The sequence below is a fragment of the Engystomops pustulosus genome, chromosome 10 (assembly GCF_040894005.1).
Source record: "Engystomops pustulosus chromosome 10, aEngPut4.maternal, whole genome shotgun sequence".
NCBI lineage: Eukaryota > Metazoa > Chordata > Amphibia > Anura > Leptodactylidae > Engystomops > Engystomops pustulosus.
In genome coordinates, this window is record NC_092420.1 from 104427793 (window position 1) to 104443645 (window position 15853).

General features: G+C 52.0%; 1 protein-coding gene across 2 annotated transcripts in view; it reads right to left on the reverse strand.

Annotated features, from left to right (window-relative positions):
• Positions 1-15853, reverse strand: part of LOC140104753 (low-density lipoprotein receptor-related protein 8-like) — a 170610-nt gene that overhangs the window by 77076 nt on the left and 77681 nt on the right. For both annotated transcript variants that reach the window (XM_072128426.1, XM_072128425.1), the window contains one exon: positions 10935-11063. In XM_072128426.1, the coding sequence (XP_071984527.1) occupies positions 10935-11063 (129 nt within the window). The remainder of the gene's footprint in view (positions 1-10934; positions 11064-15853) is intronic.

A 15853-nucleotide genomic window follows, 5' to 3' on the forward strand; every position in this document is an offset into this window, starting at 1 on the left:
AGTCCTGTGCTATATACTATCCCCTGTCAGGAGTCCTGTGTTATATACTATCACCTGTCAGGAGGAGTCCTGTGCTATATACTATCCCCTGTCAGTAGTAGTCCTGTGCTATATACTATCCCCTGTCAGGAGGAGTCCTGTGCTATATACTATCCCCTGTCAGGAGGAGTCCTGTGCTATATACTACCCCCTGTCAGGAGGAGTCCTGTGCTATATACTATCCCCTGTCAGGAGTAGTCCTGTGTTATATACTATCCCCTGTCAGGAGGAGTCCTGTGCTATATACTATCCCCTGTCAGGAGTCCTGTGCTATATACTATCCCCTGTCAGGAGGAGTCCTGTGCTATATACTATCCCCTGTCAGGAGGAGTCCTGTGCTATATACTATCCCCTGTCAGGAGTAGTCCTGTGCTATATACTATCCCCTGTCAGGAGGAGGCCTGTGCTATATACTATCCCCTGTCAGGAGGAGTCCTGTGCTATATACTACCCCCTGTCAGGAGGAGTCCTGTGCTATATACTATCCCCTGTCAGGAGGAGTCCTGTGCTATATACTATCCCCTGTCTGGAGGAGTCCTGTGATATATACTATCCCCTGTCAGGAGGAGTCCTGTGCTATATACTATCCCCTGTCAGGAGGAGTCCTGTGCTATATACTATCCCCTGTCAGGAGGAGTCCTGTGCTATATACTATCCCCTGTCAGGAGGAGTCCTGTGTTATATACTATCCCCTGTCAGGAGTCCTGTGCTATATACTATCCCCTGTCAGGAGGAGTCCTGTGCTATATACTATCCCCTGTCAGGAGTAGTCCTGTGCTATATACTACCCCCTGTCAGGAGGAGTCCTGTGCTATATACTACCCCCTGTCAGGAGGAGTCCTGTGCTATATACTATCCCCTGTCAGGAGTAGTCCTGTGTTATATACTATCCCCTGTCAGGAGGAGTCCTGTGCTATATACTATCCCCTGTCAGGAGGAGTCCTGTGCTATATACTATCCCCTGTCAGGAGGAGTCCTGTGCTATATACTATCCCCTGTCAGGAGTCCTGTGCTATATACTATCCCCTGTCAGGAGGAGTCCTGTGCTATATACTATCCCCTATCAGGAGGAGTCCTGTGCTATATACTATCCCCTGTCAGGAGGAGTCCTGTGCTATATACTATCCCCTGTCAGGAGTCCTGTGCTATATACTATCCCCTGTCAGGAGGAGTCCTGTGTTATATACTATCCCCTGTCAGGAGTCCTGTGTTATATACTATCACCTGTCAGGAGGAGTCCTGTGCTATATACTATCCCCTGTCAGGAGCAGTCCTGTGCTATATACTATCCCCTGTCAGGAGTCCTGTGTTATATACTATCACCTGTCAGGAGGAGTCCTGTGCTATATACTATCCCCTGTCAGGAGGAGTCCTGTGCTATATACTAGGGGGAGGGGGTCCGCACTGGATGCAGGTCCCTGGAGAGGTCCTTCTGTCATTCACCTTCCATTATGGTGGAGTCTCCAGAGAAGAAACGTCTGATGGAGCCACAAATGTCTCACCTCCATCTCCGGGGATCATCTGACACACAATCCCCCCCCCTCCCCCGCTGCAGAGATTTGGAGAGATTGGTCTGTGATCAGATCCGCAGCCCCAGACAGATGTCACATTATTACAGTCTCATCCCGGACGCTTCACCCCCATAATGAGATATTACAGAAACGTCTGATGTGAGGATTGTGCGATGGACGGAAACCCGGGGAACGGATGATGCGTGAAATAGCGCGGGAATTATCCGCTCTGAATGTGCGGCCGTGACCTGCGGCTCCAGAACACATGGAATCACAGACCGGACACTAATGTCTGCCGCTTCTGCACCGATAAGCCAGGGTAAAGTGCAAAACAATAGGAGAACCACACGGGGTTAATTATAGACTGCGGGTGAATAATAATAGGGAACATGTGACGCCCAACCAGGGGTCATCACATAGACAGGGGTCATCACATAGACAGGGGTCATCACATAGACAGGGGTCATCACATAGACAGGGGTCATCACATAGACAGGGGTCATCACATAGACAGGGCTCATCACATAGACAGGGCTCATCACATAGACAGGGCTCATCACATAGACAGGGGTCATCACATAGACAGGGGTCATCACATAGACAGGGGTCATCACATAGACAGGGGTCATCACATAGACAGGGCTCATCACATAGACAGGGGTCATCACATAGACAGGGGTCATCACATAGACAGGGCTCATCACATAGACAGGGGTCATCACATAGACAGGGGTCATCACATAGACAGGGGTCATCACATAGACAGGGGTCATCACATAGACAGGGGTCATCACATAGCGAACACGTGACACCCAACCAGGGGTCATCACATAGACAGGGCTCATCACATAGACAGGGGTCATCACATAGACAGGGGTCATCACATAGACAGGGGTCATCACATAGACAGGGGTCATCACATAGACAGGGGTCATCACATAGACAGGGGTCATCACATAGACAGCGGCTCCAGAACACATGGAATCACAGAGCGGACACTAATGTCTGCCGCTCCTGCACCGATAAGCCAGGGTAAAGTGCAAAACAATAGGAGAACCACACGGGGTTAATTATAGACTGCGGGTGAATAATAATAGGGAACATGTGACGCCCAACCAGGGGTCATCACATAGACAGGGGTCATCACATAGACAGGGGTCATCACATAGACAGGGGTCATCACATAGACAGGGCTCATCACATAGACAGGGCTCATCACATAGACAGGGCTCATCACATAGACAGGGGTCATCACATAGACAGGGGTCATCACATAGACAGGGGTCATCACATAGACAGGGGTCATCACATAGACAGGGCTCATCACATAGACAGGGGTCATCACATAGACAGGGGTCATCACATAGACAGGGCTCATCACATAGACAGGGGTCATCACATAGACAGGGGTCATCACATAGACAGGGGTCATCACATAGACAGGGGTCATCACATAGACAGGGGTCATCACATAGCGAACACGTGACACCCAACCAGGGGTCATCACATAGACAGGGCTCATCACATAGACAGGGGTCATCACATAGACAGGGGTCATCACATAGACAGGGGTCATCACATAGACAGGGGTCATCACATAGACAGGGGTCATCACATAGACAGGGGTCATCACATAGACAGGGCTCATCACATAGACAGGGGTCATCACATAGACAGGGGTCATCACATAGACAGGGGTCATCACATAGTCATAAACAGGGGTCATCACATAGTCATAGACAGGGGTCATCACATAGACAGGGGTCATCACATAGACAGGGGTCATCACATAGACAGGGCTCATCACATAGACAGGGGTCATCACATAGACAGGGGTCATCACATAGACAGGGGTCATCACATAAACAGGGGTCATCACATAGACAGGGGTCATCACATAGACAGGGGTCATCACATAGACAGGGGTCATCACATAGACAGGGCTCATCACATAGACAGGGGTCATCACATAGACAGGGGTCATCACATAGACAGGGGTCATCACATAGACAGGGGTCATCACATAGACAGGGGTCATCACATAGACAGGGGTCATCACATAGACAGGGGTCATCACATAGACAGGGGTCATCACATAGACAGGGGTCATCACATAGACAGGGGTCATCACATAGACAGGGGTCATCACATAGACAGGGGTCATCACATAGACAGGGGTCATCACATAGACAGGGGTCATCACATAGACAGGGGTCATCACATAGACAGGGGTCATCACATAGACAGGGGTCATCACATAGACAGGGGTCATCACATAGACAGGGGTCATCACATAGACAGGGGTCATCACATAGACAGGGGTCATCACATAGACAGGGGTCATCACATAGACAGGGGTCATCACATAGACAGGGGTCATCACATAGTCATAGACAGGGGTCATCACATAGACAGGGGTCATCACATAGACAGGGGTCATCACATAGTCATAGACAGGGGTCATCACATAGACAGGGGTCATCACATAGACAGGGGTCATCACATAGTCATAGACAGGGGTCATCACATAGACAGGGGTCATCACATAGACAGGGGTCATCACATAGTCATAGACAGGGGTCATCACATAGACAGGGGTCATCACATAGACAGGGGTCATCACATAGACAGGGGTCATCACATAGACAGGGGTCATCACATAGACAGGGGTCATCACATAGACAGGGGTCATCACATAGTCATAGACAGGGGTCATCACATAGACAGGGGTCATCACATAGACAGGGGTCATCACATAGACAGGGGTCATCACATAGACAGGGGTCATCACATAGACAGGGGTCATCACATAGTCATAAACAGGGGTCATCACATAGACAGGGGTCATCACATAGTCATAGACAGGGGTCATCACATAGACAGGGGTCATCACATAGTCATAGACAGGGGTCATCACATAGACAGGGGTCATCACATAGACAGGGGTCATCACATAGACAGGGGTCATCACATAGAGAGGGGTCATCACATAGAGAGGGGTCATCACATAGAGAGGGCTCATCACATAGAGAGGGGTCATCACATAGTCATAAACAGGGGTCATCACATAGTCATAGACAGGGGTCATCACATAGACAGGGGTCATCACATAGTCATAGACAGGGGTCATCACATAGACAGGGGTCATCACATAGTCATAGACAGGGGTCATCACATAGTCATAGACAGGGGTCATCACATAGACAGGGGTCATCACATAGTCATAGACAGGGGTCATCACATAGACAGGGGTCATCACATAGTCATAGACAGGGGTCATCACATAGACAGGGGTCATCACATAGTCATAGACAGGGGTCATCACATAGACAGGGGTCATCACATAGACAGGGGTCATCACATAGACAGGGGTCATCACATAGAGAGGGGTCATCACATAGAGAGGGCTCATCACATAGAGAGGGGTCATCACATAGTCATAAACAGGGGTCATCACATAGTCATAGACAGGGGTCATCACATAGACAGGGGTCATCACATAGTCATAGACAGGGGTCATCACATAGTCATAGACAGGGGTCATCACATAGACAGGGGTCATCACATAGTCATAGACAGGGGTCATCACATAGACAGGGGTCATCACATAGACAGGGGTCATCACATAGACAGGGGTCATCACATAGTCATAGACAGGGGTCATCACATAGTCATAGACAGGGGTCATCACATAGACAGGGGTCATCACATAGACAGGGGTCATCACATAGTCATAGACAGGGGTCATCACATAGACAGGGGTCATCACATAGTCATAGACAGGGGTCATCACATAGTCATAGACAGGGGTCATCACATAGACAGGGGTCATCACATAGACAGGGGTCATCACATAGACAGGGGTCATCACATAGGGAACACGTGACGCCAAACCAGGGGTCATCACATAGACAGGGGTCATCACATAGACAGGGGTCATCACATAGACAGGGGTCATCACATAGTCATAGACAGGGGTCATCACATAGTCATAGACAGGGGTCATCACATAGACAGGGGTCATCACATAGTCATAGACAGGGGTCATCACATAGAGAGGGGTCATCACATAGTCATAGACAGGGGTCATCACATAGTCATAGACAGGGGTCATCACATAGACAGGGGTCATCACATAGTCATAGACAGGGGTCATCACATAGAGAGGGGTCATCACATAGTCATAGACAGGGGTCATCACATAGTCATAGACAGGGGTCATCACATAGACAGGGGTCATCACATAGACATAGACAGGGGTCATCACATAGACAGGGGTCATCACATAGTCATAGACAGGGGTCATCACATAGTCATAGACAGGGGTCATCACATAGACAGGGGTCATCACATAGACAGGGGTCATCACATAGTCATAGACATGGGTCATCACATAGACAGGGGTCATCACATAGTCATAGACAGGGGTCATCACATAGACAGGGGTCATCACATAGACAGGGGTCATCACATAGTCATAGACAGGGGTCATCACATAGACAGGGGTCATCACATAGACAGGGGTCATCACATAGACAGGGCTCATCACATAGACAGGGCTCATCACATAGGGAACACGTGACGCCAAACCAGGGGTCATCACATAGACAGGGGTCATCACATAGACAGGGGTCATCACATAGACAGGGGTCATCACATAGTCATAGACAGGGGTCATCACATAGACAGGGGTCATCACATAGTCATAGACAGGGGTCATCACATAGTCATAGACAGGGGTCATCACATAGACAGGGGTCATCACATAGTCATAGACAGGGGTCATCACATAGACAGGGGTCATCACATAGACAGGGGTCATCACATAGACAGGGGTCATCACATAGTCATAGACAGGGGTCATCACATAGTCATAGACAGGGGTCATCACATAGACAGGGGTCATCACATAGACAGGGGTCATCACATAGTCATAGACAGGGGTCATCACATAGACAGGGGTCATCACATAGTCATAGACAGGGGTCATCACATAGACAGGGGTCATCACATAGACAGGGGTCATCACATAGACAGGGGTCATCACATAGTCATAGACAGGGGTCATCACATAGTCATAGACAGGGGTCATCACATAGACAGGGGTCATCACATAGACAGGGGTCATCACATAGGGAACACGTGACGCCAAACCAGGGGTCATCACATAGACAGGGGTCATCACATAGACAGGGGTCATCACATAGTCATAGACAGGGGTCATCACATAGTCATAGACAGGGGTCATCACATAGACAGGGGTCATCACATAGTCATAGACAGGGGTCATCACATAGTCATAGACAGGGGTCATCACATAGACAGGGGTCATCACATAGTCATAGACAGGGGTCATCACATAGAGAGGGGTCATCACATAGTCATAGACAGGGGTCATCACATAGACAGGGGTCATCACATAGACAGGGGTCATCACATAGACAGGGGTCATCACATAGACAGGGGTCATCACATAGTCATAGACAGGGGTCATCACATAGACAGGGGTCATCACATAGTCATAGACAGGGGTCATCACATAGACAGGGGTCATCACATAGACAGGGGTCATCACATAGTCATAGACATGGGTCATCACATAGACAGGGGTCATCACATAGTCATAGACAGGGGTCATCACATAGACAGGGGTCATCACATAGACAGGGGTCATCACATAGTCATAGACAGGGGTCATCACATAGACAGGGGTCATCACATAGACAGGGGTCATCACATAGACAGGGGTCATCACATAGGGAACACGTGACGCCAAACCAGGGGTCATCACATAGACAGGGGTCATCACATAGACAGGGGTCATCACATAGACAGGGGTCATCACATAGTCATAGACAGGGGTCATCACATAGTCATAGACAGGGGTCATCACATAGACAGGGGTCATCACATAGTCATAGACAGGGGTCATCACATAGACAGGGGTCATCACATAGTCATAGACAGGGGTCATCACATAGACAGGGGTCATCACATAGACAGGGGTCATCACATAGAGAGGGGTCATCACATAGTCATAGACAGGGGTCATCACATAGACAGGGGTCATCACATAGACATAGACAGGGGTCATCACATAGACATAGACAGGGGTCATCACATAGTCATAGACAGGGGTCATCACATAGTCATAGACAGGGGTCATCACATAGTCATAGACAGGGGTCATCACATAGACAGGGGTCATCACATAGACAGGGGTCATCACATAGTCATAGACATGGGTCATCACATAGACAGGGGTCATCACATAGTCATAGACAGGGGTCATCACATAGACAGGGGTCATCACATAGACAGGGGTCATCACATAGTCATAGACAGGGGTCATCACATAGACAGGGGTCATCACATAGTCATAGACAGGGGTCATCACATAGTCATAGACAGGGGTCATCACATAGACAGGGGTCATCACATAGTCATAGACAGGGGTCATCACATAGAGAGGGGTCATCACATAGTCATAGACAGGGGTCATCACATAGACAGGGGTCATCACATAGTCATAGACAGGGGTCATCACATAGTCATAGACAGGGGTCATCACATAGTCATAGACAGGGGTCATCACATAGACAGGGGTCATCACATAGTCATAGACATGGGTCATCACATAGACAGGGGTCATCACATAGTCATAGACATGGGTCATCACATAGACAGGGGTCATCACATAGTCATAGACAGGGGTCATCACATAGACAGGGGTCATCACATAGACAGGGGTCATCACATAGGGAACACGTGACGCCAAACCAGGGGTCATCACATAGACAGGGGTCATCACATAGACAGGGGTCATCACATAGTCATAGACAGGGGTCATCACATAGTCATAGACAGGGGTCATCACATAGACAGGGGTCATCACATAGTCATAGACAGGGGTCATCACATAGTCATAGACAGGGGTCATCACATAGTCATAGACAGGGGTCATCACATAGTCATAGACAGGGGTCATCACATAGACAGGGGTCATCACATAGTCATAGACAGGGGTCATCACATAGTCATAGACAGGGGTCATCACATAGTCATAGACAGGGGTCATCACATAGACAGGGGTCATCACATAGTCATAGACAGGGGTCATCACATAGTCATAGACAGGGGTCATCACATAGACAGGGGTCATCACATAGTCATAGACATGGGTCATCACATAGACAGGGGTCATCACATAGTCATAGACATGGGTCATCACATAGACAGGGGTCATCACATAGTCATAGACAGGGGTCATCACATAGACAGGGGTCATCACATAGACAGGGGTCATCACATAGGGAACACGTGACGCCAAACCAGGGGTCATCACATAGACAGGGGTCATCACATAGACAGGGGTCATCACATAGTCATAGACAGGGGTCATCACATAGTCATAGACAGGGGTCATCACATAGACAGGGGTCATCACATAGTCATAGACAGGGGTCATCACATAGTCATAGACAGGGGTCATCACATAGTCATAGACAGGGGTCATCACATAGTCATAGACAGGGGTCATCACATAGTCATAGACAGGGGTCATCACATAGTCATAGACAGGGGTCATCACATAGACAGGGGTCATCACATAGTCATAGACAGGGGTCATCACATAGTCATAGACAGGGGTCATCACATAGACAGGGGTCATCACATAGTCATAGACAGGGGTCATCACATAGTCATAGACAGGGGTCATCACATAGTCATAGACAGGGGTCATCACATAGTCATAGACAGGGGTCATCACATAGTCATAGACAGGGGTCATCACATAGTCATAGACAGGGGTCATCACATAGACAGGGGTCATCACATAGACAGGGGTCATCACATAGACATAGACAGGGGTTATCACATAGACAGGGGTCATCACATAGTCATAGACAGGGGTCATCACATAGTCATAGACAGGGGTCATCACATAGTCATAGACAGGGGTCATCACATAGACAGGGGTCATCACATAGACAGGGGTCATCACATAGACATAGACAGGGGTCATCACATAGACAGGGGTCATCACATAGACAGGGGTCATCACATAGACAGGGCTCATCACATAGACAGGGCTCATCACATAGACAGGGCTCATCACATAGACAGGGCTCATCACATAGACAGGGCTCATCACATAGACAGGGCTCATCACATAGACAGGGCTCATCACATAGACAGGGCTCATCACATAGACAGGGGTCATCACATAGACAGGGCTCATCACATAGACAGGGGTCATCACATAGACAGGGGTCATCACATAGACAGGGGTCATCACATAGTCATAAACAGGGGGTCATCACATAGACATAGACAGGGGTCATCACATAGTCATAAACAGGGGGTCATCACATAGACAGGGGTCATCACATAGACAGGGGTCATCACATAGACAGGGGTCATCACATAGACAGGGGTCATCACAGTCATAAACAGGGGTCATCACATAGTCATAAACAGGGGTCATCACATAGACAGGGGTCATCACATAGTCATAGACAGGGGTCATCACATAGTCATAGACAGGGGTCATCACATAGACAGGGGTCATCACATAGTCATAGACAGGGGTCATCACATAGTCATAGACAGGGGTCATCACATAGACAGGGGTCATCACATAGTCATAGACAGGGGTCATCACATAGTCATAGACAGGGGTCATCAGTACAAGATCTTCTACAAGGCGTTCACCTCGCCTTCTCCTTAAGGCCAAATGTCACCAATAAGGGTGATGCCACACATGGCGTTTTGAACCCGTTTTTTGCTCCGTTTTTCAGCAGTCCATTAAAAAACGCATGCGTATTTTACAAGTTTTCCTAATTATCTTGAATGAAAATGGTCAAAAACGGATGCGGTTTATAACAGACTGCTTAAAAATCGGAACAAAACGGGTTCAAAACACCACGTGTGGCATCACCCGGAACCTGCAGTAAAGGGGCGAGACGCCGACCAATGCCAAAAACTGTGCCTGGGGCTGCAAAATCTGCACTAATAAACACGTATGAAGAGGATACAAGACACAAGAGGCCCGGAGCCTGAAACTAAGAGGAGTCACCCTTCTGGAGAGACCGAATCTTATCTACAGCCATTAAGAAGGACACCGGCCCTGGCGGGGGCCACCGGGTATCTGTCAAGGAGCCCGGTATAAAACCGGCCAAAACAAACAACGGCCTGAATATGTATTTCTAATAGAGGCTCCAATTATCAGCAAACTGTAGTCAGGCTGTAGTAGCGGGATGTGCCAGATGTGCGGCGCTGTACAGGTTACACACAAACTGCCCAATGGAGGCTTATAGTCGGGTTATTAGTTATGGAGCAGATATCCCTAACAGCCCCCATTAGAGCCCTGTGCACACTTACTGTAACTGCAGGTGGCCTCAGACTCATCACTCCCATCAGGACACTCCGGCTCGCCGTCACACTTCCAGTGGGCCAGGATACAATGGCCGTTGTCACAGGTGAAGTCCGTGTCTGCGCAGGTCGCTCTAGCTGCAAGAGATCAGAGACAGAATCACTTCCTAGAACTGTACGAAAAAGATCTAATAATTCCCCCTGAGACGCCCCTTCTGCTCGACTACAGAGGTGCACGGGTAACCAAGAGGAGACGCCCCTTCTGCTAGACTACAGAGGTGCACGGGTAACCGAGAGGAGACGCCCCTTCTGCTCGACTACAGAGGTGCACAGGTAACCAAGAGGAGACGCCCCTTCTGCTCGACTACAGAGGTGCACGGGTAACCAAGAGGAGACGCCCCTTCTGCTAGACTACAGAGGTGCACGGGTAACCGAGAGGAGACGCCCCTTCTGCTCGACTACAGAGGTGCACAGGTAACCAAGAGGAGACGCCCCTTCTGCTCGACTACAGCGGTGCACGGGTAACCAAGAGGAGACGCCCCTTCTGCTCGACTACAGCGGTGTACGGGTAACCAAGAGGAGACGCCCCTTCTGCTCGACTACAGAGGTGCACGGGTAACCAAGAGGAGACGCCCCTTCTGCTCGACTACAGAGGTGCACGGGTAACCAAGAGGAGACGCCCCTTCTGCTCGACTACAGCGGTGCACGGGTAACCAAGAGGAGACGCCCCTTCTGCTCGACTACAGAGGTGCACAGGTAACCAAGAGGAGACGCCCCTTCTGCTCGACTACAGCGGTGCACGGGTAACCAAGAGGAGACGCCCCTTCTGCTCGACTACGGAGGTGCACAGGTAACCAAGAGGAGACGCCCCTTCTGCTCGACTACAGCGGTGCACGGGTAACCAAGAGGAGACGCCCCTTCTGCTCGACTACAGCGGTGCACGGGTAACCAAGAGGAGACGCCCCTTCTGCTCGACTACAGAGGTGCACGGGTAACCAAGAGGAGACGCCCCTTCTGCTCGACTACAGCGGTGCACGGGTAACCAAGAGGAGACGCCCCTTCTGCTCGACTACAGCGGTGCACGGGTAACCAAGAGGAGACGCCCCTTCTGCTCGACTACGGAGGTGCACAGGTAACCAAGAGGAGACGCCCCTTCTGCTCGACTACGGAGGTGCACAGGTAACCAAGAGGAGACGCCCCTTCTGCTCGACTACAGCGGTGCAAGGGTAACCAAGAGGAGACGCCCCTTCTGCTCGACTACAGCGGTGCACGGGTAACCAAGAGGAGACGCCCCTTCTGCTCGACTACAGAGGTGCACGGGTAACCAAGAGGAGACGCCCCTTCTGCTCGACTACAGAGGTGCACGGGTAACCAAGAGGAGACGCCCCTTCTGCTCAACTACAGAGGTGCACGGGTAACCAAGAGGAGACGCCCCTTCTGCTCGACTACAGAGGTGCACGGGTAACCAAGAGGAGACGCCCCTTCTGCTAGACTACAGAGGTGCACGGGTAACCGAGAGGAGACGCCCCTTCTGCTCGACTACAGAGGTGCACGGGTAACCAAGAGGAGACGCCCCTTCTGCTCGACTACAGAGGTGCACGGGTAACCAAGAGGAGACGCCCCTTCTGCTCGACTACAGAGGTGCACGGGTAACCGAGAGGAGACGCCCCTTCTGCTCGACTACAGCGGTGCACGGGTAACCGAGAGGAGACACCCCTTCTGCTCCACTACAGCGGTGCACGGGTAACCAAGAGGAGACGCCCCTTCTGCTCGACTACAGAGGTGCACGGGTAACCAAGAGGAGACGCCCCTTCTGCTCGACTACAGAGGTGCACGGGTAACCAAGAGGAGACGCCCCTTCTGCTCGACTACAGAGGTGCACGGGTAACCAAGAGGAGACGCCCCTTCTGCTCGACTACAGCGGTGTACAGGTAACCGAGAGGAGACGCCCCTTCTGCTCGACTACAGAGGTGCACGGGTAACCAAGAGGAGACGCCCCTTCTGCTCCACTACAGAGGTGCACGGGTAACCAAGAGGAGACACCCCTTCTGCTCCACTACAGCGGTGCACGGGTAACCAAGAGGAGACGCCCCTTCTGCTCCACTACAGCGGTGCACGGGTAACCAAGAGGAGACGCCCCTTCTGCTCGACTACAGCGGTGCACGGATAACCAAGAGGAGACGCCCCTTCTGCTCGACTACAGAGGTGCACGGGTAACCAAGAGGAGACGCCCCTTCTGCTCGACTACAGCGGTGCACGGGTAACCAAGAGGAGACGCCCCTTCTGCTAGACTACAGAGGTGCACGGGTAACCAAGAGGAGCTGCCCCTTCTGCTCGACTACAGCGGTGCACGGGTAACCAAGAGGAGACGCCCCTTCTGCTCGACTACAGCGGTGCACAGGTAACCAAGAGGAGACGCCCCTTCTGCTCGACTACAGAGGTGCACGGGTAACCGAGAGGAGACGCCCCTTCTGCTCGACTACAGAGGTGCACGGGTAACCAAGAGAAGACGCCCCTTCTGCTCGACTACAGAGGTGCACGGGTAACCGAGAGGAGACGCCCCTTCTGCTCGACTACAGAGGTGCACGGGTAACCAAGAGGAGACGCCCCTTCTGCTCGACTACAGAGGTGCACGGGTAACCAAGAGGAGACGCCCCTTCTGCTCGACTACAGCGGTGTACGGGTAACCAAGAGGAGACGCCCCTTCTGCTCGACTACAGAGGTGCACAGGTAACCAAGAGGAGACGCCCCTTCTGCTCGACTACAGAGGTGCACGGGTAACCAAGAGGAGGCGCCCCTTCTGCTCGACTACAGAGGTGCACGGGTAACCGAGAGGAGACGCCCCTTCTGCTCGACTACAGCGGTGCACGGGTAACCAAGAGGAGACGCCCCTTCTGCTCGACTACAGAGGTGCACGGGTAACCGAGAGGAGACGCCCCTTCTGCTCGACTACAGCGGTGTACGGGTAACCGAGAGGAGACGCCCCTTCTGCTCGACTACAGAGGTGCACAGGTAACCAAGAGGAGACGCCCCTTCTGCTCGACTACAGAGGTGCACGGGTAACCGAGAGGAGACGCCCCTTCTGCTCGACTACAGAGGTGCACGGGTAAGAAAGAGGAGATGCCCCTTCTGCTCGACTACAGAGGTGCTTGGGTAACCAAGAGGAGACGCCCCTTCTGCTCGACTACAGAGGTGCTTGGGTAACCAAGAGGAGACGCCCCTTCTGCTCGACTACAGAGGTGCACGGGTAACCGAGAGGAGACGCCCCTTCTGCTCGACTACAGAGGTGCACGGGTAAGAAAGAGGAGACGCCCCTTCTGCTCGACTACAGAGGTGCTTGGGTAACCAAGAGGAGACGCCCCTTCTGCTCGACTACAGAGGTGCTTGGGTAACCAAGAGGAGACGCCCCTTCTGCTCGACTACAGCGGTGCACGGGTAACCAAGAGGAGACGCCCCTTCTGCTCGACTACAGCGGTGTACGGGTAACCAAGAGGAGACGCCCCTTCTGCTCGACTACAGAGGTGCACGGGTAACCAAGAGGAGACGCCCCTTCTGCTCGACTACAGAGGTGCACGGGTAACCAAGAGGAGACGCCCCTTCTGCTCGACTACAGCGGTGTACGGGTAACCAAGAGGAGACGCCCCTTCTGCTCGACTACAGAGGTGCACGGGTAACCAAGAGGAGACGCCCCTTCTGCTCGACTACAGAGGTGCACGGGTAACCAAGAGGAGACGCCCCTTCTGCTCTACTACAGAGGTGCACGGGTAACCAAGAGGAGACGCCCCTTCTGCTCGACTACAGCGGTGCACGGGTAACCAAGAGGAGACGCCCCTTCTGCTAGACTACAGAGGTGCACGGGTAACCAAGAGGAGACGCCCCTTCTGCTAGACTACAGAGGTGCACGGGTAACCAAGAGGAGACGCCCCTTCTGCTCGACTACAGAGGTGCACGGGTAACCGAGAGGAGACGCCCCTTCTGCTCGACTACAGAGGTGCACGGGTAACCAAGAGGAGACGCCCCTTCTGCTCGACTACAGAGGTGCACGGGTAACCGAGAGGAGACGCCCCTTCTGCTCGACTACAGAGGTGCACGGGTAACCGAGAGGAGACGCCCCTTCTGCTCGACTACAGAGGTGCACGGGTAACCGAGAGGAGACGCCCCTTCTGCTCGACTACAGCGGTGCACGGGTAACCAAGAGGAGACGCCCCTTCTGCTCGACTACAGAGGTGCACGGGTAAGAAAGAGGAGACGCCCCTTCTGCTCAACTACAGAGGTGCACGGGTAACCAAGAGGAGACGCCCCTTCTGCTCGACTACAGAGGTGCACGGGTAACCAAGAGGAGACGCCCCTTCTGCTCGACTACAGCGGTGCACGGGTAACCAAGAGGAGACGCCCCTTCTGCTCGACTACAGCGGTGCACGGGTAACCAAGAGGAGACGCCCCTTCTGCTCGACTACAGAGGTGCACGGGTAACCAAGAGGAGACGCCCCTTCTGCTCGACTACAGAGGTGCACGGGTAACCAAGAGGAGACGCCCCTTCTGCTCGACTACAGAGGTGCACGGGTAACCAAGAGGAGACGCCCCTTCTGCTCGACTACAGCGGTGTACGGGTAACCAAGAGGAGACGCCCCTTCTGCTCGACTACAGAGGTGCACGGGTAACCAAGAGGAGACGCCCCTTCTGCTCGACTACAGAGGTGCACGGGTAACCAAGAGGAGACGCCCCTTCTGCTCTACTACAGAGGTGCACGGGTAACCAAGAGGAGACGCCCCTTCTGCTCGACTACAGCGGTGCACGGGTAACCAAGAGGAGACGCCCCTTCTGCTCGACTACAGAGGTGCACGGGTAACCAAGAGGAGACGCCCCTTCTGCTCGACTACAGAGGTGCACGGGTAACCAAGAGGAGACGCCCCTTCTGCTCGACTACA